Raw genomic sequence first — 27036 nt, 5'->3', positions numbered from 1 at the left:
ATGAGTGAGTGGACTGTCGAGCCTTGAAAGTAGCCAGGTACAGTAATCCTAAGCGTTAAACGCACCTTGTTGAAGAGCAACAGAAAAGCACTCCAGAATGGTTTTTGGAGGAGCCCTCGACGCCAGAACGCAGCTGGATTCACAGTGAAGCCAGGGTTGGCAGCATTAAATGCAGATAGCAAGCGCTGTCCCAGGTATGTACATGTGTGAAATCTTTTGCTTTAAATTGTCTAGGTAGGACCGCAGAGACAGTCTGCACTGAGTCGTATCTCCAAAGCAGTTAATCCTAATGAGAGCTTATAGCATCTTCTCTGAGTGCCGTATGAACTCCTCCGTCAGAAACGTATCCCCATTTTACAGATGGGGAAAACTGAGGCACCCTCCGGTTAAGTGTCTTGCCCAAGGGTTGTGCTGTTTGCCAGAAGCAGAGCAGGGAAATTACCTGGAGAGCCTGATTCCAGGTCCAGGCCTGCGGCCGCTAGAAAATGCCTTCCCTTGACTGAGGAGCTCTTTCTACAAAACTGTCGTGCCCCGCTGCCATACTAGATCAGCCCGTACAAGCAGCTTTCCAAGGGGCCTCTGGGATTTCAGCGGGGCTGAGGGCATGGCTGCCTTCACGCATGCTGGTGATGGGTGGGTTGTAGGTAGGTCCTTCTGTAAAAATATGGTTCAGGTGGTCGAAACGGCTCTCAGGGATGTGGTTGTTAAACGAGGATACGGTAGGTTGTTGCTGCCATCTCGTGGCAGTAAGAGCCCGCCGGGTGCTCAGTCGAGCTGGAGGAGGCCACCCAGGCTGTCCTTTGCTCCTAGCCTTTAATGATGGGAATCCCTTGGCCTCCCTAGGCCATTTGTTCTGTTGCTTCACGAGCCTCGCTGCTAGAAGGGGTTTCCTAATGTCTCGGCTACGTCTCCCTTGCTGTAGTTTAAGCTCCGTACTTCCCATCCTATCCCCAGTGGACATGGAGAAGAGCTTGCCTTCCTCTCTACAGCAACCTTGCACTTGTCTAAAGACTTTACCATGGCTTCTCTGACTCTTGCCTTGAAACTCGACAAGCCTCGTTCTTTCAGCCATCCCTCATGGGTTGTGTTTTCTAGAGTGCTGATGGTTTTTGTTGGTTTTCTCATGCGTTTCATTCATTTGCACGTCACTGAACCTCATTTCGTTCAAATGCCCGGTGGTTCATTCATGCATTTGCACCTTTTCGATGCTAACTCTATCCTCCCAAGTGCTTGCAACCCTCTCCCAGCCTGGTGTGGTCTGCAGATCGAATGAGTGTTTCATCATCCCAGTTAGTGAAGACACTGGATGGTGTCAGACCGAGGGAGACTTCTGATGAAGCCCGCTCGATGCATCTTTCCAGATTGAGTCCGGGTCATTGTTCGTCCTCATTTTAATGGTAGGCACAATCTTTGCCCATTTTCAGTCTTCTCGAGCCTCACCTGCCCTCCCTGAGCTCTCGGAGATAATTGCTAATGCCTCTGAGATGGCTTAAGTCGGTTCCCGAGCTGCTCTGTGGTGAATGCCACCAGCCCAGACAGAAGCATCTGATTTATTTAAGCAGTCTCTAATTAGTTCTTCCCTACTCTAATCTGAGTTCTTGCCAAGCCTTCTTGTTATTGATGCTAATTGTGTCAGCCATCTGGTCCCGGTAAGTCTTTTTACTGGAGACTGAAGCAAAGAAAGCCTTCAACACCGGGCTTCTCTGCATCATCTTTTGTTAGCTTTCCCTCTCTGGTGAGTGGCAGACCACTTCTCTCCTTGCTCTTGGCCAGACAGACTTGCTCAATGTGTTGACTTCCAAGCTACCCCCGGAGAGCTACCTGTGCAGGATCCAGGATTAGGAAAAAGGTTATTTGCTTCACAAACTCTTAGCTTTAAAGTTTAAACTGGTTGAGCCCAGGCCTCTCACTAGGAAATAACCCTCTGTTTTCATCTAACCTTTGCAAGTAACTTCAGTAGGGGAAGAGAAGATTTGAGGCAGGGATTTGATTGCAATCTTCAAATACCTGAAGGGTGGTTATAAAGGGGCTGGAGATGGACTGTCCTCTGTGGTCATAGGGGATAGCTAGGAGCAATGGCCTCAAGCTGCAGCAGGGGAAATTGAAGCTGGAGATGAGGAGGATCTTTCTGACTTGAAGGTGGTCAAACACTGCAACAGGCTACCTAGGGGACTTGGGGGATCTCCATCCCTGGACGTTTTCAAGCACGGGTTAAACAGACGCTTGGCTGGCATGGTTTAGTCAGGAACAATCCTGTCTTGAGCTGGGTTAGATGTGACCTCACGAGCTCCTTCCTATGAGCTTATGATCCCGAGACCTTTGCCAAACGCAGAGACATTTTTATTAAAGATCAAAAAATGACCATCTTAAACGTGATGTGCAGAATTACTTTTATTCTTTCCATGTGCCAGCCAATTATAGAGGCTTTTTAAATATAAATAAATGGAGAGGCTTGTCTCTGGCTTAGTCAGCTGCTCTTGTCTCATTTTAAGTATGCAAGTGTTGAAGATTACAAAAGGAAATGCCTTGCAGTAAGTGCTGCCATCCTATGAAGTCCCCATATCATCCTTTCCATGTGGTGCATGTGCAACCCCCTGACAACACTTTCCAGATGTGGGGGACTAAGGCATAAACCATAGGACCACAGGAAAGCACAGCTGGAAGGGCTGAAATGAGTCTGAGAGCTGGGGAATGATTGGGAAGGAACCGGTGCCTTTGCCCGAGGGGTTTGACTGGTCCAGAGGTAGCTCCTTTCACTGCTTGCTCTCGAGCATCCAGATCCTCGCGCTCGGGGTCCTGTGTTTGTTACAGGAATTGCTGCTGGCCCCGAGTGTGATCCCTCCGGAGAGATTCACTGGTTTCACGATGCACCATTGTCTTAGTCTGGCTTTCACGTGGCTTCGTTCCATCCTGGTGCGACAGGCAATCCTCCAGCCCCGTGGACACGCGGGTTCTTGGGGCGTTCATCCTCTTGCTGCTGGTGCGACCGGGGAAAGTTGAAATGGAAGAGAGATGTGTGTTATGCCAACGCCTGGCTGGACTTGCAGCCCCCTGCACCGTTGAGCTGTAGCATCAGCTGCAGTAGGCCTAAGTCTGTGGTAATGCAGAAGGTGGGAGGTATCTGCAAGGAAAAGCACCGCTACTTGGAAAATGCAAAGGGAAAGCAATTAGGCCCTTGTTGCACACCCAGCCCCTTTCCTGATTCACATTTGGTGCTGTTTGGATGTCCTGGAGAATTTGCCCACTGACCTGCCTCAGGGGAGCACCTAGATCGCTGGAATCAGTGTCTTGGGAGCGGGATCTGGCCATGTTTGAGTGTGCATAGAAATGCCTGGCTTATAGGCACGAGACAGGGTTGGCTCTCAGTCCCTCCTTTGAAACGTTGGTCTTTCAAGCAAAGTCCTACCAGCATTTTCCAGGAAAAACCCTTGAGCAGAAAACTGTAAAGAGCTTCTGGTGAGAGAGAAACAGGGAAGTTGGTGGGGTATTATGCTCATAGGCATCAAGTGCTCAGGTACCTGGTTATGGGAGAGGTATAACTCTGCTCAGCTCAAGTGGCTAATATCCTTTCTGTGATGATGACATGCTAATGGCCAAGGACACTCGCGTTCAGGCATGTAATTTGGTAATTGAAGTGGAGTACGTCTCGGGGGGGACTGCCGAGAAAACTTGGAGCATCGTCATAAACGTCAGCAAGTTTGAAAAACCTCCAAGCTTGACCCGAGATCAGAGGCTTTTTCCCATTGCAAGGCTTGCCATGGCACGCATTCCTGCTCAGTGACACACCAGTCTCCAGGGGCTGCGCCAGACTGGGAATCTGAGAGCTCGGCTTTCCCTTGCAAGAAAGCAGGGGTCTGTGCGATGCCAGAGAGAAGATTCCTGCCATACTTTCCCCCATTCCCTCTCTCTCCTCACAGTGGACTTTTTCTGCAGTGGAAGGAAATATCCAATGATTTTTCTCCTTTTTAAAAAAAGAAAAGGTTTTATAAATAGCTGAAAATGTTTTCTTACCCAAGCCAAAGCTCTGCTGGGCATGTGATGCAAAATGCAGAGAGGCAGATGCAGGAGCTTAAACAACAAAGCCTTGCACTCCACGGTGCTCCTTGGCATTTTACTAGCTCATAATTATACCTCTTTTTTTTTTTTTTTTAGAAAGGCCCAATTGTTTTTGAAGTGGCTTTGAACTCTGGGACTAAGTGGTGCTTTGACAATGGCAGCTGATAGCATCTCGGCCACCAGCCCATGTTGGGGCTGATTGCGATGTCCAGGCGCATGGGGCATGTCGCCTGCATTGTGCAAGCCGGGCTGCTGTGCGCGCCCCTTGGCTGGGGGAGGGCACAGCAGAAACCAAGCCCCCTTTTCTCCGTTGAGAACTACCCGCTGTGATCTCAGACCACCTTTTATTTTTTGGAAGCAGCAGGGGCTCAAAACGTCTCTAATATAATGTAGGTGCACGGAGGGAACTCTCCCCCATGCATGTATCACCTGCACAGAGCACAGTTTTGTGCAGGTTTTTCCAGTTTGTCCAGTAAAGATGCAATCTGTCCCTCCCCAAAAACCTTGGCTGGATTCCAGTCCTTCGACAGCAAACGGCTCCATTGGTGGAGGCATTTTTAATGAGCAAGGTGAGTGGTGCCGAGTCAGCGAGGAGCAGTGGAAAAGGGAGGGTGTAGATGGCATCGTGACCTGCCACCAGATCAGAGCCTGGGGGTGACGCCACGCATGATCCTGCCCTGATGGATACCCCCACGCTCCCTCCTTCCTTGTGCCTTGGCCGTACTCTTCTATTGCCTGCTGTGCCAATAAGGTTTCAGTGCACCAAATTTTCCAAATAGCACTTTGCACTACCCTGAGTTTTGGGGCATTAACTGCGTTTGGGCCAGGCTTGGATAACGGATCTGCTGGTTGCACGCTCTGTTCATTAACCACGCACCCTCGTCTTGCAATGACTTTATATCCTCTCCTCTGTGCAAAGGCCAGAAACTGTCTACCCCTTGAGCAGAGACTCCTAGCATCTCGAGACTGGTCACTAGTACTGCATTGCAGTTACACTAATTATACAAAAGCCATGGTTTTAAATGGATGTGGCTGGAACAGTGAGAGTCTGTGGACATTCTTAATTCGGTTTAAACCTGGTTTGCAGACCCACCCAGTATAGCTGGTTTTAAACCAGAGAGAGCAGGTTGCATGGATATTACTCAGTCTTTTCTTGGATCAAGACTGGGCCAGCTTCTGTTTCAAGACGTGAGTGCTCGGTTTTGTTTTCTAAGTAAGTGTGGAACAAAAGGTGAGCAAATGGCCCCCGAGGTTTGTCTGTGTCTGCTTTTCTTCCCATCGAGACAAATAGCAACTGCTCATCTGTACAAACATTATAGCTCTCCCCTTCAACAGCTAGTATAAAAGACAGCTCTGCTGAGGTCAGCGGGGCAATGCCGATATCTGCTTTCTGAGGACTGGGCTGAATGTGTGCTAACGAGGGAAGTGTTTGTTCTAGCTGCTCTATGTTAAAGACGAAGATGGAAAAAGGAAGGAAATGCTGAATAATGTAGAGATTTCATCTACCCATCTGTAAAGTAAAGATTTATGTTTTCACCTCCTCCTGAGATCATCTCCAGGGCGTGTGATACCACCATACAACAGCAGATCACAGAAAATGAGGGTGGAAGGGAGCTCAGGGGGTCACATCTAGTCCAACCCCCTGCTCCAAGCAGGACCAGCCCCAACTCCATCATCCCAGCCAAGACTTTGTCTACTTGGGTCTTCAAAACCTGCAAGGATGGAGACGCCACCACCGCTCTGGGTGACCTGTTCCAGCGCGTGACTACCTGCTGATGAGAGTTCGTTCTACCATCCAACCTCAACTTTCCTTGCAACTCGACCCCGGGGCTCCTTAAAGATGCGTGTTTAGAGCTGTGCACGAGTCTCTCCCTTTCTGCACAGAGGTCGTCGAGGTATCGTTAGCTCTCACCGGTGTCTGTCTTGAACTGTCCCATTGTTCAGGGAGTGCGTTGAACTGTGGAGCTGAACAGAGCTCAGACAATGGCTGCTGATAACATCATGGCTCCCAGTAACTTTGCATCTTGGGTGCATGGGGCGTATCGCCTATATCCTGACACTTGCTGCTGGGTTTGACATGGGCTTTCAGGGGACTTCGCTGGGGACATGGAGCCATGCGTGTGCTGAGAGCATGGCGAGGGGTACAGTGTCCATGCAGAGAAGTCCTGTGGTTCAAACCCCATTAAATGCCTCGGAGGGACCAGTCCTGCTTTTCCTGTGGACAGTAGGAGTTTTGTTCATAGTTTCATAGTAGCTCGGGTCAGGAGGGACCTGGACAGATCATTTCGCCTGACCCCCTGCCACAGGCAGGAATGAACCCTGGGTCACAAGACCCCAGACAGGTGATCGTCCAACCTCCTCTTGAATTTGCCCAAGGTAGGGGCGAGGACCACTTCCCTGGGAAGCTGGTTCCAGATTTTGGCCACCCTAACTGTAAAATATTGCCTTCTGATCTCCAACCTAAACCTATTCTCCATCAGCTCATGACCATTGCTCCTCGTCACCCCAGGTGGTGCTGGGGAGAAAAGGGCTTTACCTATTTGCTGTTGATCCCCGCTGATGAGCTCGTAGGCAGCCACCAGGTCCCCTTCAGCCTCCTCTTGCTGAGACTGAACAGGTTCAGGTCCCTCCGTCTCTCCTCGTAGGGCCTGTCCTGCTGCCCTCTCACCCAGCGGACGGCCTCCTCTGAACCCTCTCCAGACTGGCCACATCCCTCCTGAAGTGCGGCGCCCAGTGCTGGACACAGCACTCCAACCGCAGCCTGACCGAAGGCGCATAGAGGGGGAGGATCACCTCTCTGGACCAGCTTGAGATGCACCTTTGGATGCATGACAAGGTCTGGCTGGCCTTGCTGGCTGCAGTCTGGCATTGGCGGCTCATGTTCATCTTGGAGTCAGTAATGACTCCAAGATCCCTTTCTGTCTCTGTGCTTTCAAGAGGGGAACTCCCCAGCCTGTATGTGTGCTGTGGATTCCTTCTCCCCAGGTGCAGCACCCTTCATTTGTCTACGTTGAACCCCATCCTATTCTCGTCTGCCCACTTTTGTAGTCTGTCTAAATCTAGTTGCAGCCTCTCTCTCCCTTCAAGTGTGTCCACCTCACCCCACATCTTAGTGTCATCAGCAAACTTGGACAGCGTGCTTCCCACCCCCTTGCCCAAGTCACCGATGAAGATGTTAAACAGCGCGGGCCTGAGGACCAAGCCCTGGGGGACCCCACTGCTCACATCTCACCAGGGTGAGTACAACCCGTCTACCACTGCTCTCGGTGCACCCCATCAGCCAACTTTTTACCCATCCAACTGTGTAGGCATCAATGCCGCAGTCACTTACTTTATTGATGAGGATGGGGTGAGAGATGGTGTCAAAGGCCTTCTTAAAGTCTAGAAAGACCAAGTCCACAGCGATCCCATCATCCAAGGATTTAGTTACTTGGGCATAAAGGCAACCAGGTTGGTCAGGCAGGACCTGCCTTTGGTGAACCCATGCTGGTTGCCCCTGAGCATGATCTCCCCTGCCGGCCCCCACAGATGTGCTCCTTGATGATCCTCTCCAAGAGCTTCCCAAGCACCGAGGTGAGGCTTACAGGCCTGTAGTTACTTGGGTCCTCCTTCCTCCCCTTCTTAAAAATAGGAACCACATTAGCCAGTTTCCAACCCCCCGGCACCTGGCCAGATGACCACGAGTGCTCATACAGCCGGGCCAAAGGCTCCGCGACGACCCCTGCCAGCTCCCTCAACACCCTTGGGTGGAGGGCATCTGGACCTGCAGATTTAAAAATGTCCAGCCCTTCCAGAAGATCCCTAACTACATCTGCACTGACTGAAGGCCTGACAGAGCTATCCCCAAGACTGTCCCTACCTCTGGTAGGTGGGATTTCCCGGTCCCTGTTCAGGAAAACAGAGGCAAAGAAACTGTTAAAAATATCAGCTTTCTTGTCTGGTGTGGCCACAAGATTACTGTTTGCATCTTGCAGGGGCCCTGCATTACCTGGTGCCCTCTTCTTGCTCCCAATGTACTTGAAAAAGGACTTTTTGTTGTCCTTAATCCTGGACGCTAGCCTGAGCTCCATCTCTGCCTTGGCCTTCCTAGTAGCCCCCCTACACTCCCGGGCTGAGGAGGAGTACTCCTCCTTGGTGATTCCCCCCTTCCACCGGTTGTACACCCCCCTTTTAGTCCTCAGGCATTGCTGAGTGCCCTTGCTGAGCCAAGGGGGTCTCTGAGCACTCTTGCCCACCTTGCTTCTCTCCGGGACTGTTATCCTTTGGGCCTGGAGGATCACCCACTTAAGGTACGACCATTTCTCATGGACTCCCATCTCCTCTACCTTCTGGGCCCTCAGCGCCTCCCCCACTAGTCTCCGAAGCTCATTGAAGTTGGCCCTTCTGAAGTCAAGGGCTTTAGCCTTGGCGTAAGCCCTAGATGCCCTGCGTTGGATAGTGAAATCCAGCAGGTGAGGATCGCTATTGCCCAGGGGGTCAAGGACCTGCAGTCCCCTCACCAGGTCATCCCCCGTGGCCAGGACCAGGACCAGCAAGGCGTTACCCTAGTAGTGCTGTGCACTTCCTGGATAAGGTGAAGGTCCTGTAATGCAGCCAGGGACCTGCGCGAGCGGTCAGACCGGGCTGTCTGCTCCTCCTGGCAAATGTCTGGGTAGGTTAGGTCACCCATGACAATGACATCCGTTGACCTAACCGCCTCCATAAGCTGACCGGAGAAGTCCTGGTCCAGCTCTTCCCCCTGGTTGGGTGGTCTGTAGTAGACACCCACCGTACGGTCCCTTTCGCCATGCCCCCCCCGTAGTTTGACCCACAGTGTCTCTGCCCGACCCTCCTCTACCCCGAAGCTAATCCTTGATGATGTGAGGTGCTCTTTGCCACAGAGCGCAACCCCCCCACCTTTCCTCTCTGTCCTGTCTTTTCTACATCGGGTGTACCCCGAATTCCCGCCGCCCAGTCGTGGGTAGGGTCCCACCAGGTTTCTGTGAGCCCTACTACATCTGGGTTCTTGCTTGCAATCAGGAGGCACAGGTGCTCCTGCTTACACCCCATACTACGGGCATTGGTGTAGAGGCACCTGAGGCCTCCTGAGGGTGCCTGTGCCTTCCTCCCTCTCCCAGGACAGTTGTGGCCCCCTGCTCCCCGGACGTTGATGCTCACCTGGGCTTCCCTTCCTCGTCACCCTGCGTGCTGGTGAAGCATCCTCTCCACTCGAAGCAGCCCCTTCCCCCGGCGAAGCTAGTTTAAAGCCTGCCGTACGAGATCAGCCAACCCAGAGGAAAAGATACGTCTGCCCTTAGGGGAGAGGTGAAGCCTGTCCCCCCCCAGCATGCCCTTCTTACAAAAACGTGGGTTGTTGTCAAAAACCCCAAAGCCTGCCTCATGGCCAAGGGCCGGTTTGTCCACCCTTTCACTGAGCAGTACCTAAATACCTAAACAGTCCATAAATAGTCCCATTGAGTGCATTTACACGTGCACTTCAATGCACATTAGCCTTTTTTAATGTGCATTAAAGCGTCACAAAAAATTGTGCTCTTTAGCAAATGTGCATTAAGATAGGCTAACGAGCATTTTTCTAGTACCCCACAGTGGAGAGTCTAGATTTAATGCACATGACCTAAAGCGCATTCATTGCATATGTAGATATGCCCTTTGATTTCTGCTGGGGCCTTTTTTATTTGCTAACGGCCATGATGCTCATTAACACAGTGTATTTATTTCAGCGGGCAAAAGCTCAGAACTTGAGTGCTCCTGAGTCACCTCCTACCTGCCTTTTGGCGTGAAGGATATTTAAGCCATCCAGGTTCTTGCTCAAGTTGACCAACGTGATGAATGCTGCTGTTTCTTTTTTGGCTCCTCTGTGTTGTCGTTGTCTTCATCAGCATCGAAACGGCAGGTTCGTTTGTCACCGGTGCAGGAAGAGCGCAGCAGAGGAGTTTGAACTTGGGTAAAGGGAGTGGGGACGCTAATTGGAAAACAGTGTCCTTTGAAACAAATAGTTGATTGACCCTTTCTTTTTAACCCCACGGGCAGGTGGGAAGAGTATCATATTGGTGCTGACTCCTCTTGTAGGGTGCAGCTTCTTCTCCATTGCAAGCAAACTTGCACGGAAAGTAGGGCCTATAGACTAGGACATTGCAGGAGTGATTAAAGTCACTTTTTTCCCCCTCCAAAGTGAGGCAGATTTGCTAAAAATAGAGCATATGAGCAGAGTAGCAGGTCCGGTGAGCCCCCCCTGCAAAAGGGTTCGTAACCAGGACCAAGTCTGAACAATGGCAGTGCCCCTCTCCGAATGGCGCCTCTGTCTGCTGGCATCCCCTGGGTGACTGTTTGATTTGGGAGGTTAGTATGACCCGCTGAGACCGAGCATTAAGGAATTATCATCGGTTTGGTCACTGATTGTGGGTCTGGTGTACAAGCGCGTCTATTTAAATGGGCTTGCTGACGGCTGCTGGGTGCCTGCTTGCCAGCAGGAAGGAGGAGGCTTTGGGGCTGACTCGCCCGCTCCCAGGCTGCTGTTGGTAACAAATACCGGGTGCTGGTTTCTTTGGGGGGCAGCACGTGGCGGGCTGCTCCAGCCCGATTTTGGGCTGAGGCAGGGCTGTGCTGGTGTAACAGGGGACCGAAGTGCAATGAGGAAGGTGATGCTGGCTGTGGCAGGGCAGGGAGGGTGAAGACATTTTCCTGCCTTGTGTTTTGCTTTCAGTAAGATTTTCAAGGTGCACTTCTGGCTTTTCATGCCCGCTCGTGGAGCCCGCTTGAGTGCCTGGCTCCGGCCACTTGACGTCTCAGTTGTGGCTGCATTTTTCTAGCCGTATGGGAGAGCATTAGAGCAGTTTCCCTGTATTTTTTTTCCTAGCCTGTTTGTTATCTTTGCTTGCGAGTGCTTTGTACCAAGAAAGGTCCTTTTGATTCTTTGGGCATAAAGGACACGGGAAATAATGAGTCGTAAGAGTACATGAATGAAACACCTGCATGGAGGAGTTTTGTCGACTGCGTGCCCAGAGCGCAGCGCTTTGCATGGTTATTATGTAAATGGCTGCTGTCAGAGCTATAGTTTATAGTTATTATTCCACCAAAAAGAGGGTTTCTGCCTGAATACAGACTCCAGGTTTGGATCGGTTTATGGTTATGGATGAACAGAAAGCTTTTCTCAGGTGGTTCTGAATAATGCCTCCAAACGGGGCGCTTTCAGGCCCTGAAGCGGATGATGTAGAGTGGATTATTCTGGGCCCGGAGTAAAGGGTGACGCACGTGGTGCTAACAAAATGCTTGGTGGAGGCTGCTCAGTTTAGCGTGGGCACCGGGGGAGGTTCATCTTTCAGTTCGAACGCCTCCGTGATTGCTGGTCTGTGCACAAGAAAGCGCATGTTCGAGTCCGGAGGGGGTGTGGGGCCTTGGATAGGAACTGAAAAATAACCTGGTGTGTTTGGGCTACAGGAACAAACTGCTCGGGAGTGATTGCACGTCTGAGAAGGACCCGGGATGCAGCGTGCGGCACGCTCTCCTCCTGCCCCTGCCACCTTTCCTCTGGGAGCGGAGAGCACGCTATTCAGGCCAAGCGGTTGGAGTTTGCCCCCGATCTGCCTGGGCAGAACCGCTTCCCTGTGGAGCGAGGCAGCGGAGTCGGGCCCAGGAGTTCTTGTTTTGCCCAAATTTTAATTATCAGATGTCTTGCCTTGCCTGTTTTGCTCCCGGCTGTTACTCAGGCCTGTCTCTAGCCCACCTTCTGATGCCTTTCCTCCATGCCCGTGTCTGTGGTTGGGAAATGCAGGGTGTTTAGCAGGTCAGGACGGTAACATTTACAGATGGAGATGCCAGCAGGTGTGGCGACTCGAGGGTCCTCTGTAGGTACCAAAGCAAGCCAAGCTGCTGTAATTATGTCAGTCTGGGGTAGGGGTTCAATTAGAAGGCAGGGTAGATTTGCACGAAGTAAGCTATAGACAGCAGAAACTTTTGGGAGCTGAAGCTCATTTCATCAGATGCGGTGAAAGGACATGCAGAAAGCGAAGTAGGAGAGAGAAATGAGAAGGCGCTGTGCTGGGTTCATTGTGATAACTGGGTGGATGGAGCATGAATTTGTCCGTGTAAGAAGGGGCCTGTCTCTACCGATGCCTTGTCCCCCTCCCTGTGGCGTGGCACTGACCGAGGATGTTTTTGGCAGGTTATTAGGACTGAAGATGTTAAGGGTTTTAGGTCTTGTCCTCTGTGGCCTGCTGATGCCATCTGAAGGGCTGCGAGTGGGAAGCACCATCATCCCCCAGTCGTCATATGCAAGGGGTAAGCAAAGTCCGCGGGGCGTGTTCACACCATGCACTCTGCAGCCAGGCCCTCGAAGATGAGGCTTATCTCCCTTCTCGTCACCGGTCTGCTCCATGTCAATTTTTTTTTGCAGTTGCTTATTCATCTTTTTGCAGTCCCAGCTCCTCTGAGCTCCTGTCTCCTTCAGGAAACTCAGCCAGCCAGCCTGTTCCTTCCTCCTGCTTGTGCCCATTGAGTTTTGGAGGTCTCAGTCTTTCCTGATGTGTAGGGACACAAAGCTGATGCGCAGTGCTGCATCCAGTGTCCCTTCTCCATCTTAAAGAGAATGGGAGGAGGTGGAGACCATGTCAGGAGCATGGATCAGCTGGGATGGGCCTCCTTGGTGCCCTGTTGAGGGGTCTTTCCCCACTGCAGCCTCCACTTGTGCTGAGGTTGGGCACCTGCATTGGAGCTGCCATCTCTAGTGCAAGTTGTGTGTAGCAAAGGGCCAGGGCAGGCGACATGCAGCTGATGGCTCTGGGTACCATGTCTGTGAATGGTGCCTCTGGGCACGGAGCGCTAAAATCGGACATCTTTTACTGGACCGGGGCAGTAGCGAGGGTTCGGAGCGACTGGCCTGTGCTAACCCTTCCCCTCTGATATTGCACTTACAGTTTTACACTTGCAAGCAACCCTGGGAGCAGAGCGGCAGGTTCAGGTTGTTCGAGAGCCGGCCGCAGACATCTCCGTGTCTATTGTTTGCAGCTGCAATGAATCCAGGGCACAACCAGAGGCTGGACTGAGATTCCTGGGGACTTTGCCCTACTTAGCCTGCGTGAAAGCAAGGGCACGATGCCGTTCTTCTATCTTTGACAGGAGATCAGGGTCCAGAGCACCGAGTCTCACAGCAGTGTTTTTCCTTACAGCTTGCGAAGAATCAATGAGTGGCCTTTTCGAGTCTGAATCGAGGAATATCACCTTCCCTGGATTAAAATTTACCTCGGTCTTTATCAAAGAGTGAGCAACAAATCGTAGAGTAACGGCCTCTACCTGAGTAACGTGGTCTGTATCGTGGTACTGCTCAGAGGCCCCTTTTGCAGACCTGGCCCCCGCGGGGCTGGGGATGGTCCGATCACACCACGGAGATGGTCCCTGTTCAGCGCCACGTGTGTTAATCGCAAGCTAATTCTGGGATTTTGCATTGGCAGCAAAATGGAGGTTTTGTGGGCATGGGGAGGGGGTCACCAAGCAAAGGCGCAGTGTTTGGCCATGTGGAGTAGCTGGGGTTGGGGTGTTGTTCACTCCACCAGTAACTCGTGATGGGCAAGCCTGGGATTCCAGTAGGGCCGCGGTGGGATCCGTCCTACTGAGGCTAGGGGAGGGCTCAGAGTACCGCGGCCAAGGTGTAGGTAGCTGGGCACTGCCCAGGCACCGGGCTGGAGAGCCGCACTGCAGCGCTGGGAGAAGCGGCCGTGCCTGAGGGGATCATTTTGGCAGAGAAGAAGCAAATGCAAACCCATTTATCTCGCATGAATCGATGTAATCTCGGGTCACTGCCCCTAGGAGACCAGTTGCTTTGCACGCCGCTTTTAGTGGGGGAGCTGGCTGCAGGGCAGCCTGCAGACGAGTCCCTCGAGCGCCAGGCTGCCAAATGTAATATATTGTGCCACAGCCATTAATGTTTATGGAAGGCGATTGTGGATCCTGCGGGAGTCTCTGCCTCTTTGCCTGGCCATGCTTCTTTCCTCCCATTTTTCTGATCTCAATTTGCAGCTTGCACGTGGCTACAATTATCATCTACCCGGTCAAGATATTGTGTGTTCCTGGAGTTGGGGTCAAGGTGATATTTACTGCTAAACTCCACGTCCTAGGCACTTGGTGAGTGTGGGCTGCTGACTCCATGGCCTTTTGGTCCCTTTCCCCAGTGTAACAGGCGTGGAGGGGAAGGCGGAGGCAGGGTACGGGAGGGGGGGGGTTTCTGGAAAGATTTGCAAAAAGTAAAGCTCGTTTCCATTCGGAAACCTCCCTGAGGTTAGGCTCTGTAGCTCACCGAAGCTCTACAAATGTCAGAGAATGAGCAAAGACATTCCCCTGGAGACCCTCTAATGGCTTTTGCCCAGTCTGCCCTTACCTGCCCCTCAGATGCTCGTGGACTGGCGAAATGTCCGACGGGGCATGTTATTTCTAGCCTCACTTTGCTTGCAGGTGCTGCTGGACTAGCCGTGTCTGGAGCAGGCTGCCAGCTTGCATCTGCTGCGGTCACCTGCTAACTTTCTGCCTTTCCCCGCACAAAAGCCAGCCTAGCACCTTTGGTCGGTGCACGGGATTACATCTAACAGCTTTTTGCAAACGGGGTCTGGAACGAGCTTTGGGCACCTCAAAAGTTGTTGGAATTGCATACGTCACGCTTGTAGATCTTGTATTTCCATGTATCCTGTTTTGCTGCGACAGCTAGGTCCTCTGTGTGGTGATTTTGGACCACGTTAGATTCACTGTAGGCTTAGTGCTTACAATGCTTTTTTATTCAAACAGGGACCAAACACATGTTTCTATGGACTTATATAGTCCTCAGGATGCCAGAGGTCACGCAGGCTTGTGCTTTAGCTAGGAGTATGAGGTTCTTTGGGTAAATCTGATCTCTTTTATTACACCAACTAAAATAGTGGGAAAGAGTCTTCTTTGCAAGCTTTAGATCGGAGGATGCTTTTCTGCTCTTCGGTGGGTCAGCTCGGCAGTTCCCGTACGGTGAAGAGCAAGGTGGGCTCTTGCATTCGAGAATCGCTGACAAAGTGGCTGTGTTTCCTGGGTGCTCTCTGTGTGGTCTTTACATTTCTGGTAGTGCCTAGGAAATTTGGGTGAAATCCTTGGGAATTCTTGATCTTTTAAGAAGTGGAGCCTTAGCTTTGGGTTTCTCGGCTTTCCAGGCTTCAGATTATTTACGAAACAGGCTTTGGTCTCATCTTCCTCCTCTTGTTTTTTTCCCCTCACAACCATAACCCCAGGTTTTTATGGGGCACTCTCTTTTTTTACCTGGGGACAGGTGTCGGGTTCTTGCAGTTTGCAGTTCCTTAGTGGCGAGTCCAAGTGGCAGGCGGGAGGGAGGTCTGCGGGGCAGAGCCCTCCTTTTCCACCTTTCTCATGGGCCTCGCTCCCTCCAGTTTGCTGCTCCACGGCCCTTTCAGATGGCTGCCTTTCTCTTGCTACCCCTGGGTGGTTCGACCAGATTTACAGGACGTTAGGACACATGCTCAAGAACTGGAGGGGAGGCTGCGTCGTATCAATGGTTTAAAATGTGATGTGTGTAAGCTGGTGAATACGCTGCAGAGGACAACCCCGCCATGCCCTCTGCGCAGCGGATAGGCTAAGTGCTCCATGCCGTTTCTGTCACGTTGCTCACCTATGACGCTCTCCGCTGGGATGCGAGCCAGGCTTCGAGAGGGGAAACGTAGGAGCGATGCAGCAGGCTACGCTCTGTAACGTCCCCCATCTCATACAGGAGACATCTGGCTGGTGACTTTCCTGAAGGGCATTGGCATTATTTACAGCGCATCCTCGCTGTACAGCAAGTCTAGGCGCGTACCACGCTGGTCCTGCCCGTGGAAATCCACGGGACTGCCTCTCAGGAGGCTATCATGCAGCGTGGGTTAGGGCCCGAGGAGCTGGGTTTGGGTGTTAAGTGTGAGGGTCCCGTGAGGACGGAGCCAGGGAGGGGAAGGCAGTAGCTGTGGCTGGGGTGGAAGGAAGTTGGTTGTAACCTGCACGTGCACCCAGCTTAGTCTCCACCTCCATACGGGCAGCATTGCTGGGGAGGTCATGCTGCGGGCTAACGAGCTTCCTCTGTGAATTTGCCCCTGCAGCACCAGCAACATCCTCCCAGGCATGGTCACCATCAGCCTGAAAGTGCGCTGCATTGCTCTGGTCCTGCTGCCCCAGTTCTCGCCCCTGAGCAACACCATCCCCATCAACAGCTCCAAGTGTGCCGTGGCCTTCCTCAATGTCACGAGCAGCTTACCGTGAGTGCGGGCGACTTCTGCTTCTGGCAGGTTAACCAGCGCCAGCGCCCTGTGCGGCTGGTCTATCAGCGCATCTCCTTCTTTATTTACCACTGTTTATCCTTCTGCTCTTCTTTGCATGTTCCTATTTCTGCTCCACATCTTTGTCTTGTTTTATTATTATTGCGGTTATTGTTATTGTTATAATTACTGCTTCAAGTGCTGGGGAGACAGATCCCCCCCGTGACCCTATAAACTGTACAATCACAGGTTTAGATCAGCCGCTGCTGTTTCTACTCGTGCAGAACCTAGCTCGATGGGCTCATTCTCAGTTAGCACCTGCACACTACCCGAATCAATGCAATCAGAGTTGTATCATGAGTTTTTTGCACCATGTGTGAGGTCCCCAAAGGCCCTCTCTTCCCCCAGCAGGCTTGGCGTAGGCCCCCATAGGAGCGTGTCTATAAGCAGCTCTGTACTGGGACACATGGTGCCTCCTAGCCCCCTAGCAGCAATGTTGCTGGGTTTGCATGGCATGGAGGGCAGGCTAATTAGCCCCACTGAGAAGCAGAGCTAATTAGTTCAATATTGTGCAGATGCACCTGGTTTGGGAGTGCGGGCGGTGGCACCCCTCACCAGCACCACACACCAGACGGCTCTAGAGCTGATACCTGCTGCTTCTGGTATCGGATCTTGAGGCCCAGGGCTGCAGGCTGCGGAGCATCGTCTGTATGAACCACTCTTTAAATCTCGGACTCCGCTGGCCAGGGGACCGCAATGGGAGCGATCCATCTGCCTCCCGTTTGCACCCACATATTCCCCGAAGCCATGGGCGGCCCAGGAGGCAGGACCCCGTCTCGGACCATGCCAGGCTGAGATGCTTGTTTCTCACGTGATGCCGTTTGCTCGTTAGTAGTTGATGCTGTTTGGTTTTGCTTGCAGCGACGTCAACGCGGGTGTGATAGCCTCGCTACAGAACAGCGTCACGTTCGAGATACAGACCAAGGTGCGTCTCCTTGTCTCCTGCCTGCTCTGGCCCCTGGGAGCCCAAAGGTGATTAGGGGCAGGATCTGGTCTGCCCTTCTCCCTCCTCCCAGCCCCACAGACTCCCACAGCCGGTTCGTCCCCTTCCTGCCCAAAGGACAAGGAGACCTTCCAACCAGTCTTTGCTAACGCTGCAGCTATAAGCTCCCTGAAGCTTTCCCTTCATGCACTTTGAGCTCAGTGGCACTTTCATGTGCAGAGATCGGCGAGCGACAGCGGTGATGTGAAGCATTGCTATGCAATGCCCACACATCCATCCTCCCTCCTCAAAAATACCTTCCAGCCCTGAGATCTCCCTGACCTCTGCTCAAATCTTGGAGGTCAGCCGCTCCCATTAGTAGAAGTCACCGCTGTTTGCCCATGGTTGTTACAGCCGGTGAGCAGGAAATCACGGTATTGCTTGTGTTTCAGATATCCAAAATATTCTTCAGATGTCTGTCTCTTGGGCACGCAAAGATGCTGGATGATCTGATGTGTGAGTGTCGCAAACGATCCTTTAAAAAAATTTCCCTTCCCTTTTCTATGACCTTGCCGGGGAGTGATTCCCTTTTCAGCCAGCTCTTAGCTTCCAGTTAAAAAATGGTAGCCTTTGGGGCTTTGAAGATAACCCATCAGATATGACCCAAATATAACTAACATAAAATGTTTGCCTAAATCTGCAGAGAGCCAGAGGCTCTCTTTGAGGGGTCTGAGCTCCCCCCATGGTTTAGGGGGTTGTTGACTCTGAAGCCTCAAGATGACAATCCTCAACGTATCCTGAAAAAGGGAAGCGTGGAAAAACCAAATTTAATAACGAACAAAGTGACGCGGGGCCTGCTCTGCTGACTGTGCTTCTGCACTTTAATTTCTGTAAAATCTTAAACGTATCTGAATATAATTTAAACATATCTGAAACTGCCCCAGAGCTTTCACTGGACGGCAGCAAAACTGAAGCATGCGTCTGCGGGGAACGCAGGGTCTTGCTAGTTGTTTTTTCATATCAAATTATACCCACGTGGTCCCGTGCCTCGCCGTTGTCCAGTGTCTCGGTTTGTCTTATTTGGGGTTTGTCTAGCTTACTTGACTTTGCCCTTTGCAAGGTGAAATGTCCCTTTATCTGTGTTTGCAGCTCACCGCACGAGGTATTATCTGAACTCTGGTTGTGAAGAGACTCGCGAGCTCTCCTCCGAGGGAGGGGATCTGTGTCGAGCAATATACTGTCTAGCGATATATAACTCTGGGTAGAGACTTGAAGGAGGAGGCTCACTGATTGACCGCTGCTTCCTATCTTAAATGTTTAATCCTGACTCTGATTCGTTTCCACCTCCCCAAAATATAACTATCTCGGGGCAGACTCTTTTTGATGCCTGACTAAATCGCTTTCATGGTCTAACTGTGAGGTGATAAAATGCCAGCTCAGTCACGTGCCTTTTCAGCTGCTGCTGTGTCTACTTTCGGGTCTCTTTGTGTTTCTATGCAGCTGCACTTCCCGTTGAGAAGGGGAAAATCCGGTACGTGATTCAACCTCTGAAGGTCCACAACCGCACTATTGAAGTCCCTGTCCTGGTAAGGGAGTAACGTTTTGGTGGCTAGGATTTCATGGCCATAAACTGGGTCGGTCTGGTGCGGTTTTAGAGCTTCCCCAACCTTGTTCAGAGAAATCATTAGCAGAAATAGCTCTGACTCCTCGGCTGTTGGTGTCTGCGGCAGCACGAAGGGCGCCGTTCTGCAGCCATTTGTTCCCATCTCATCGCACTGACTCGCTAAGGCCTCGATCTCGCGAGGGTTTTCTCATCTGCATTGAGTGCTGGTGTAGGGTTTGCAGACTGGAACAGACCCCCCAGAAGCGGTGCAGGCACCTACTCCGGACACATTCAAGAAGCGTTTGGATGCTTACCTTGTTGGGATCATCTGGCCCCAGCTGACTTCCTGCCACTTGAGCGGGGGCCGGACCCGATGATCTCCCGAGGTCCCTTCCAGCCCAAATGTCTATGAAATCTATGTCAGCAAACACCAGAGACCCAGGTCCCTCCCGGAGAAAACAACGTCTCAGGAGACTATGAGAGGCAGGATAAAAATGTGGGGTAAAAAGATCTGTTCAGTGGCAAAGAGAACAGGCTTGTCCTTCCTGACACGTGCTAACCACCTGTGTTTGCCAGCAGAGCTGTTGCAGTCGCAGTCGCAGGGGGGAGATGCTTTTGGCCTTGGTTATGTGGGAGATTGCACCAGATCGTCGTAGCCCATCTGGCTTTGAGGTCTGCAGATCCACGTGGCGCGTGGTTTAACCAGCCCTACGGGACTGCACGTTCCCTGGCTGGCTCTGTTCTTGCAGTCTGTCCTCTGCCTGCTGTCCCGCCTGGGTCACACAGGGTTGTACAAGGATGACCCTAGTCTCTTAGTTTATGGGGTGCAGCCGCTCGCCCTTTTAGACCTGGAAACTGTGCATTCAGTCCCTGCCCCTGGGCAGCCTGTACCTGCTCCCACGCAGCTTCCCACCCCCCGAGAGCGACTCTCCCTGCAAGGCTGGCATTGACCAGTTCTTCCAGTTTTAGCTGGAAATTGTTTTATCAGAAACAAAGGGGAATGAAACGTGACTCTAGAGGGACATCTGCACCCCATAGGTGCAGGTGTGACCCCCTGTTAAGGATACTGTATTCTTCTTTCCCTTATTTTGTGCCTTTGCCTATTCAGTAACCCCATAGTGAAGGGGTGAAACCTGTATTCTGTTTTCAGACTGAGTATGAGACTGACAGTGGAGAGAAAATCCTCATCCCACCCGAGCCAGACGATGATATCAAGTTGCCCGAATATCACGAGACTTCTGAGGCCATCGGGCAGAACGTACTCACTTTTATCCTCTCCAGGATTGTCTTACCGGCATCTCTGTCCATCCCTTGCACTCCTGCAACGGTGAGTGACACGCTCGCTGTTACAGAAACATAGGTGCTTTCTCTCTAGCTTACCTGTGGGATGTTTCCCCCATCCTTGAGCTTCTCTGTGTCTTGGATCAATCCAGGAGGCACCTGCTTGCAAGTCCTAGTTTGCAGGGAGAGCAGGAGGAGGCGCGTTATTACAGCACAACATCTAATGCACCTCTGGCTGTCGAGACGTGGCAGGGGTGGTGGACAGTCTGATGAGGGGGTAGTCCTGTGTTGCAGACCTCCTAAAGGAATACTCTCTCTGGGAATGCATGCGTGTCTGATGGGGGGCCGTGGGGAGAGAGGAAGAATGAGAGCCGTGGGGATATGGGTTACAAGGGAAGCCTCTGGAGGACGGGGAGAGGAGGCACGAACAGGCAAATTAAGCAGAGACTCTAATGGAGCACAAGGCGCAGGGTTAAGTGCAGGTTTTAGATGAGAGAAATGAATCATGCAAATTAGCCAGTGCATATGCATAAGCATGCACTTTAAGGTATTTGCATAAAATCTCCAGCTTTCTGGACCTGCCGCCTGATCCAGGGCAAGTCTGTCTTGCACGGAGCTGGGAGGTCAGTGTATGCAGCCCCGTATCTCGACTCAGAGCTGCTCTTTCTGTTTGCCTGAAAGGCATTGGATGGAGATGCTTGGCAAACCTAGGCTGCACCTGAAGGGTGAGGTTAGAGTTGACAGAAAAAGAAAATGTCTGGGAATGAGATGAGTAACACCGCAGGCCTGGAGATGGACAGTCAGGTTAGGCTGCTTTTCTGGAAACAAGGGACCCAGGCAGCTGTCCCTGAGACTCGCTTGCACCTGTTGTTTTGGATAAGGAAACGCTTTGCCCCAAGCTGCCGCGGTTCCCACAAGGTCTGCTCGGCTGGGACGGGAGCCGCGGTTCATGAAAGATTATCCCCGTTTCGTGAGGCTTAGGATGCAGACATCTCGCCGTGCTGGGGGCCGTGGTGCTCTGCTGAGCGGCTGTGGGGAAGGATCCCAGGGCACAGCGGGGGCCTTGCGGGGGACAGGAAATCCCCTGTAGATGGGTGATTCGGTGGAGAAAAAAGGCTGAAACCCAGGACATGTGGCTGCGGGCTGAGTTATTTGTTGCCTGCAAATGCCCCCCTGGCTTTGTGGGCCAGGAGGTCACCCCACAAAATGAGGAAAAAGGACCACGAAGCTGTGGCATCGGTGGCCTTGCTCCACAGCAGAGCCAGGCGCGTCCACCTGACCGTTGTATTTGTTTTACAGTTTTATGAAACGACCACGCTCGAGAACATTATCACGGATCTCATCGTTTCCAAGGTGAGTCGGTCTGAGTCTCACGGGGGCTTTTCCCTGCCTGGCCGACCTCGGCTTCCTTTTATCCCAAACCTAAACAGACTTGATGCCAGAAGCATCGATGCCCTGGCTGACCCCTCGGAGCCCTGCACTGCCCACGCGGGTCCCACGGCGGTCATTCATTACACGTAATCCCTGCTGCTGGGGCTGATGCTGGGCTCTGCTCTGAGTCCAAGAGCAGGCCTTGCAGAAAGGGGAAGCCAGGGGAAGGATGCAGCCTGGACGTGCCGAGGTGGAAAGCAGCAGGCTGCCCAAGGAAACAAAGAGAGAGTCAGAAAGGTCTGCGGACAGGTGAAGGGGAGTGGGGAGCAGAGACGGATGCTGAACATCTGTCCGGGAAGGGTGGGCTTGCAAAGACTGCGCTCTCCTGTGCAAGGCTGCCAGCAGTGGTGTGTGCTGCCGGGCCTCCGGAAAGGATACGCAGCAAGCACCACTGCTGACTCCAGGGGCCCGCAGTTTATCGTTTGGACCCCCATCCTCACGTGCCCATTGCTTCCTCTTGCTCCCTCCCATGGGATGCGTGCACCAGCTGAAGCCTCAGCCTTGACGCCTGGTTTCTTCCAGTGCTCGACCTGCCCGGTGATCTATAACTCGCTCATCATCAACATGAAGGTGCTTAAGCCTCTGGAGGTCTACTTGGACGTGGACGTGTGCAACATGAACATCTCTCTCACCCTGGAGATTGTCACTAAGCACGGGAATGGCAGCTTGATTCCCCTCATAAAGCTGGAAGTAGTAAGTGAGAAGAGAGGAAGCTCTTATTGAGTTTCAAGGGGTAAAGAAAAGAAAAGGAGGGGGTTGGGGGTCATGGCTAGCAACCAGCAGCTCTCTGCATCCACCTGCATGGGTGGGTTTGGGTGTCCCACAAAGTGTACTTGTTCAGAGTAGGCATCTCTCCTGTGAGATGAGTTTCCAGCTGCAGGGCAGCCTCCTGGATGATGCTGAGAAACAAATGCAAGCATTAAAAACCTCTGCACTGGAAATACTCAGCCCAGCCCAGGGGTGTCTGTGGGATTTGGAGAAGGAGGGGGCCGGGATTGCAGCAGGAAACGAGACCTCCCTCATCCGGAGCGCTTTACGCGAGGGGTGTGTGGTTGACGGAGCTGGCACTTGGTGCTTTCCTGACTTCCTCTTCCTAGAGGCTGCCTTAATTTCTGTATTTAAAAATAATCTGTTCCCGTGTGCAGCGCCCGCGGGCCGTGAGCCTCTGCAGGTGCGAGCAGACTGGGGCTGAGGCTGCACTCGTGCGGTCTGCCTGCGCAGGCAGGACCACCAACGAGGACTTTGAATGGTCTTTCCTTCCCACTCAAGTGAAGAAAGCACCAAGATGTGGGATGGATCCTGGCTCGTGTTTCTCCTCTGTCTAATTCTTGATGAAGGCATGAGCGAGGTGGCAAAGGAAAGCTCTTGCTTCTGGTTGCAGGTGTTTGCAGGAAATCCCAGAGTTTGCCGGGTGGTCATTGCTGCTCTCCCTTCGGCGAGGGGCTCAGCCTACAGCAGGGAGGAACGTCTCTGTTGCATTTTGGAGCTGATACCGGTGGTTTTTAGAGCTGAGGCAGGCCCAAATCCACCTTTTGGTGACTCTCTCTCATGTCTTCATTGCAGAGACTTGCTTTGACAGCTGTACTTCAAGTTTTCAGCGGGAAAGTGTGGTTCATTACAACCCTGGACAGGTATCAGGACATGGAAGTGTTTTTCTCTAAAGGGGGGTTAACATTATAAAGGACAATTCCCATCTAATGTGACAGACAATATAGACGGAGATGGGGGTCCTTATCTGGACTTGAGGGTTTAAAAGAGGATGGGACCCAGAAACTCCGAGGAAATGACATTTCTGTCTGAGATGGACTCGCCGCCTCACCTTGCTGTCTTTGTTTTCTCTGCAGATTGCACATCAGATGGATTTCCTCGATAGTTGGACGGGTTAATGTAAGTTCCTAGTGTTATTACTCTGGGTATTATCCTAGGAGGCAGAGGCCAAATGTTTGCAAGAAGTCGTGGTCTAGATGAAGGGCTGTGCTGGATAACTGTGCTCAAAAAGCAATCGTTGGACCACTCCCTTTCGAGGCAGGATGAGGTATCGAGGGCAGTGCTGCAGGGGTCTGTCCTGGTTCCAGACTCGTTCCAGGTCTTCGTGGTGCCTTGGGTGATGGACGCGATTGCTGCCACGCACTATTGCAGCTGCTGACTTAGTGGGAGTGGAAGGATCAGATCGCTCAATGCTCCTCCCTTCCTCCGCCGCGCGGGGCCCTCAGGGGCCAATACCTATGGGTAAATGGGCTCTTTGGATAAGACTCTTGTTCTTTTCTTGAAGATTTCGGTTCAGGTCAGTGGGGAGCCACTGCTGCAGGCTTGTTCTAATTGCCCATTGCTCAACTCTCAGGTGTTTTGCCAGTCAGCAAACATCTGACATTTTTGCTTCTGAAACAAAAGGCTTTTTTTTTTAAGACTTTTTGCAAGCTAAGGCTGCAGTGCCGAAGGTCTGATTTCAGTTCTCCTTGTGCTCGGTGGGAAATAGCAGTGCACAAGCACAAGTGCAGGTCTGTGGTTTGCAAGGTCCAGAGGGCAGCTTTGTTTCACATCCCCAGCTGGCTGCGAGACTTCGTCTGGATGGGAAAGAAAAGGGAGACCGGCGCGGGGTGGATAGGAAGTGACTGCTCCTGCTCTCAGCAGATTCTTCCTTCTTTAATAATGTCCCGACCCAGCGCGACTAGGCTTGCTTGTCATATCACAGGGTTTGCACTCGTTTAGCACTCAAGCTTTGCAGCCCCCTTCACGCAGCGTTAGTGAAATCCAGGTGCTGCTAGATAACGTGGGGGATGTTCTCGGGTGCTGCGTGGCGCTTCCTCACAAAAGTCATCTCTGTCTTGCAGGTCGAACGCCTTTACCCAACCCTGAAAGTTTTTATATTGAAAATTGTAATAAAGCTCATCAACTGTAAGTCTGGGGAGACACTTTCTTCAGCGTTTTCTCGTTAGTCAAGAACCGAGTTGCACAGCTCGGAGCGTGAATGGTCATACGCTGTTTGTGGGGTCGTTCAGAAAAGCCATCTTAAGTGACTGATTGCAGGAGAGAATTTGAGAGAGTGGCATTTAACTTCTCACTTGCCCTTTATTTGGGGAATTTTGTTTTCTGGGAGCGAGTGCAGAGTGCCAACGTGGCACAGGAAAATCACTTTGATGTCCTGTTAAGTGTTGCTCTGCTCAGTGGCTTCTCCTAGCCGTGGTACTTCTGCCTCTTGGTGCAGAGCACATGCACGCCTCCCCTGCCCCTTCTCTCCACCCTGGCCTGCCGGTTTGCTTTGTAGACGTGCCCGCTCCAGGCCCTGCCAACGAGCTCTGCCCCCGCTCTGTCCTGAGCCACGATAGCACTTCCCCTGTTCAGCATCCCGCTTCATGCGCTCGAGTCCGAATTGAGGAACTCGCCAGGCTCGGGGAGTCCTGCGTCCAGCCCCCGGCAGCCCACGTGTGCTGAGCCATGTGTTTTGTTTCAGTTAATCTCCAAAAAGGGAAGTTCCCACTCCACAAATGGCCAGGATTGAAACCCAAAGCTGCCAAGTGCCGTTTTGCTAAGGTAAGCTCCTGGCGTGGGCGTTCAGTCTTCTTCCAGCACTGTGTTGCTGCCCCGTGGTATCCCTCCGCAGCGCTTTGCAGTCTGAAGCCTACTAGAGCTTATGCCTGAGGACTCGCCCTGGTCATTGCAGAAACCAGCTCCTAACCCCAAATCTTAGCCGGCCCCTAGCACTCTTGCAGCTGTTGTCTGCAGACACGTGCCGTGCCTCTTGTAGCAGTCCCTGTTTTAGAAACGAGGCCCCGACCCCACTGTGTTTCTCCATGCGAGAGAGGTTCTGCGGGAGAAGGCTAACACTTGGACTGGCACCTGCAAATTTGGGGACCTGCCTCTGGCCAATGCTGGCTTCCCAAAGGTTTGGTTCAAAGCAAACCATTCTCTCCACCCTGGGAGAGCCAGTGGCTGGGCTGCGCTGAAGCCCGTCCCGCCTTGCGATCCATCCCGGTGAGGTGCAAGCCAGCTCAGGATGTGTGTGGTGCTGCCCTCGCACCTCTCGCTTGCAGGGTTGGCCCACGGAGAGGTCTTGTTCACCGGGTGTGTTGTCTTGTTTGCTCTCGGCCAGGCTTTGGCATGCCAGCTAGCATCACTTCCGAGGAGCTTGCTGCCTGTACAGCGGTGTTAAAAGAGCTCTTCAGTTGTCCAAAGCTTAGGCAAATGTAGGGGGAGGGAAATCCTCTTTGTCCGTGCAGACAAGCCTCCGGTGATCATTGCATTTAGTGCGAAAAGTCAAAGCAATGTACTTGTTGCCATTGTGACGGCAAGTTCAGGATGATGAAATGCTCTGGGATTCCAGGACCTTGCTTTTTAAACGGAAATCTTATTCTCCTGCCTAAACGTCTTCCACAAAAACTGGGTTTTGTATCCATAGCTGCATCTGACCCTATGGGGATTCGCACTTTAAATGTACCCCCTCACGTCGCCGTGCTGTAGACCGCGTCTCCGCCCTGCTGGGAAAGCGCCTGGCCGAGAAGGAGTCCCTCCTTCGGGCCAGGGCCTGACTCGAGCATTTTCCACTTGTTGTTCCAGCGCTGCATTGTGTGCTATAACCACGGCAAGAAGGGATAATGTCCGAGACGCGGCGCTTGCTGTCGTGCCCCTGACACCGAGCAGGAGGGAAGACAGACCGCCATGCACCAAGAGATTTAAGTCCTGTTTCCCTTTGTCCTCTGCTGTAAGATTTTTATGCTAACGATGGGGAAAAACACAACACATCTTTTTGCATTTCCAATGAAGAAATACAGCAAATCTGAATGGGCTCCTTAATAATTATTAAGTGAATACTGTCCGAGTTGCTATTTTTCAGATCAACTCTGTCTTGGGTTATATGGTTTCAGGGGAAATGGAGGACTCTGTGGTTATTTTTCTGTTGCTTTTGTTTGCTCTTTTAATAAACCTTGCTCCTTCCAGCACTCGAGCGGTGCTCTTTCCCCCCGTGCCGCAGAGTTCAGGTCCCCGCTGGATAAACCGGCACACGCTGATCAGGGTTATAAGGTTTCGGAGGAGCTCGGGTGGGCTTGGGTAATTCCATCTGTCGGTCCTCAGGGAAGCGTAGCTGTTAGAAATGAGAAAAATCCTGCTTGCTTTTCTGACCCGGGGCTCCCTGTAACCTGCTTTCGACGGCTGCGTTCGACCGTTTGTTGTTTTGTTTGTTAAATAATTTATCTCTTTTTTATTGTAAGCTGCTCTGGTCTTTTTGGGGGAGGGCAGCATATCAATCAAGTAAATAAGCCTAGTCTTCAAGGTAATCTGTGAAGGAGGGGAAAATGCGTTTGTGCCCTTTTCTGGCTTGTTATGATGTTCAGTTATACAGAGCTCTATAAAAAAAAAATATGAAAGCTTTGTTTCTCATTTTCTTATTCCTTGTAAATAGTATGAGTGTTAAGCCTTATTTGATGACTTTGTGG

General features: G+C 52.0%; 1 protein-coding gene across 2 annotated transcripts; it reads left to right on the top strand.

The window, feature by feature from the left end:
- Positions 1-27: 27 nt before the first annotated feature.
- Positions 28-26967, top strand: LOC132243162 (uncharacterized). Of its 2 annotated transcripts, XM_059713119.1 has the most exons (16): positions 28-9949; positions 12218-12333; positions 13221-13311; positions 14068-14172; positions 16152-16307; positions 17229-17292; positions 17742-17805; positions 18790-18875; positions 20043-20219; positions 21473-21526; positions 22127-22297; positions 23168-23235; positions 23449-23491; positions 24436-24499; positions 25056-25135; positions 26159-26967. In XM_059713119.1, exons 1-16 carry the CDS (start codon positions 9882-9884, stop codon positions 26195-26197), a joined length of 1446 nt encoding a protein of 481 aa, XP_059569102.1. In that variant the 5' UTR covers positions 28-9881; the 3' UTR covers positions 26198-26967. The 2 variants fall into 2 exon arrangements, with proteins under 2 accessions (XP_059569102.1, XP_059569101.1); XM_059713118.1 differs by having other exon boundaries at positions 28-12333.
- The last annotated feature ends 69 nt before the right edge of the window (positions 26968-27036 follow it).

This window comes from Alligator mississippiensis, chromosome 9, assembly GCF_030867095.1.
Source record: "Alligator mississippiensis isolate rAllMis1 chromosome 9, rAllMis1, whole genome shotgun sequence".
Classification (NCBI taxonomy): Eukaryota; Metazoa; Chordata; order Crocodylia; family Alligatoridae; genus Alligator; species Alligator mississippiensis.
This window is presented reverse-complemented; position numbering and strand designations above follow the sequence as displayed.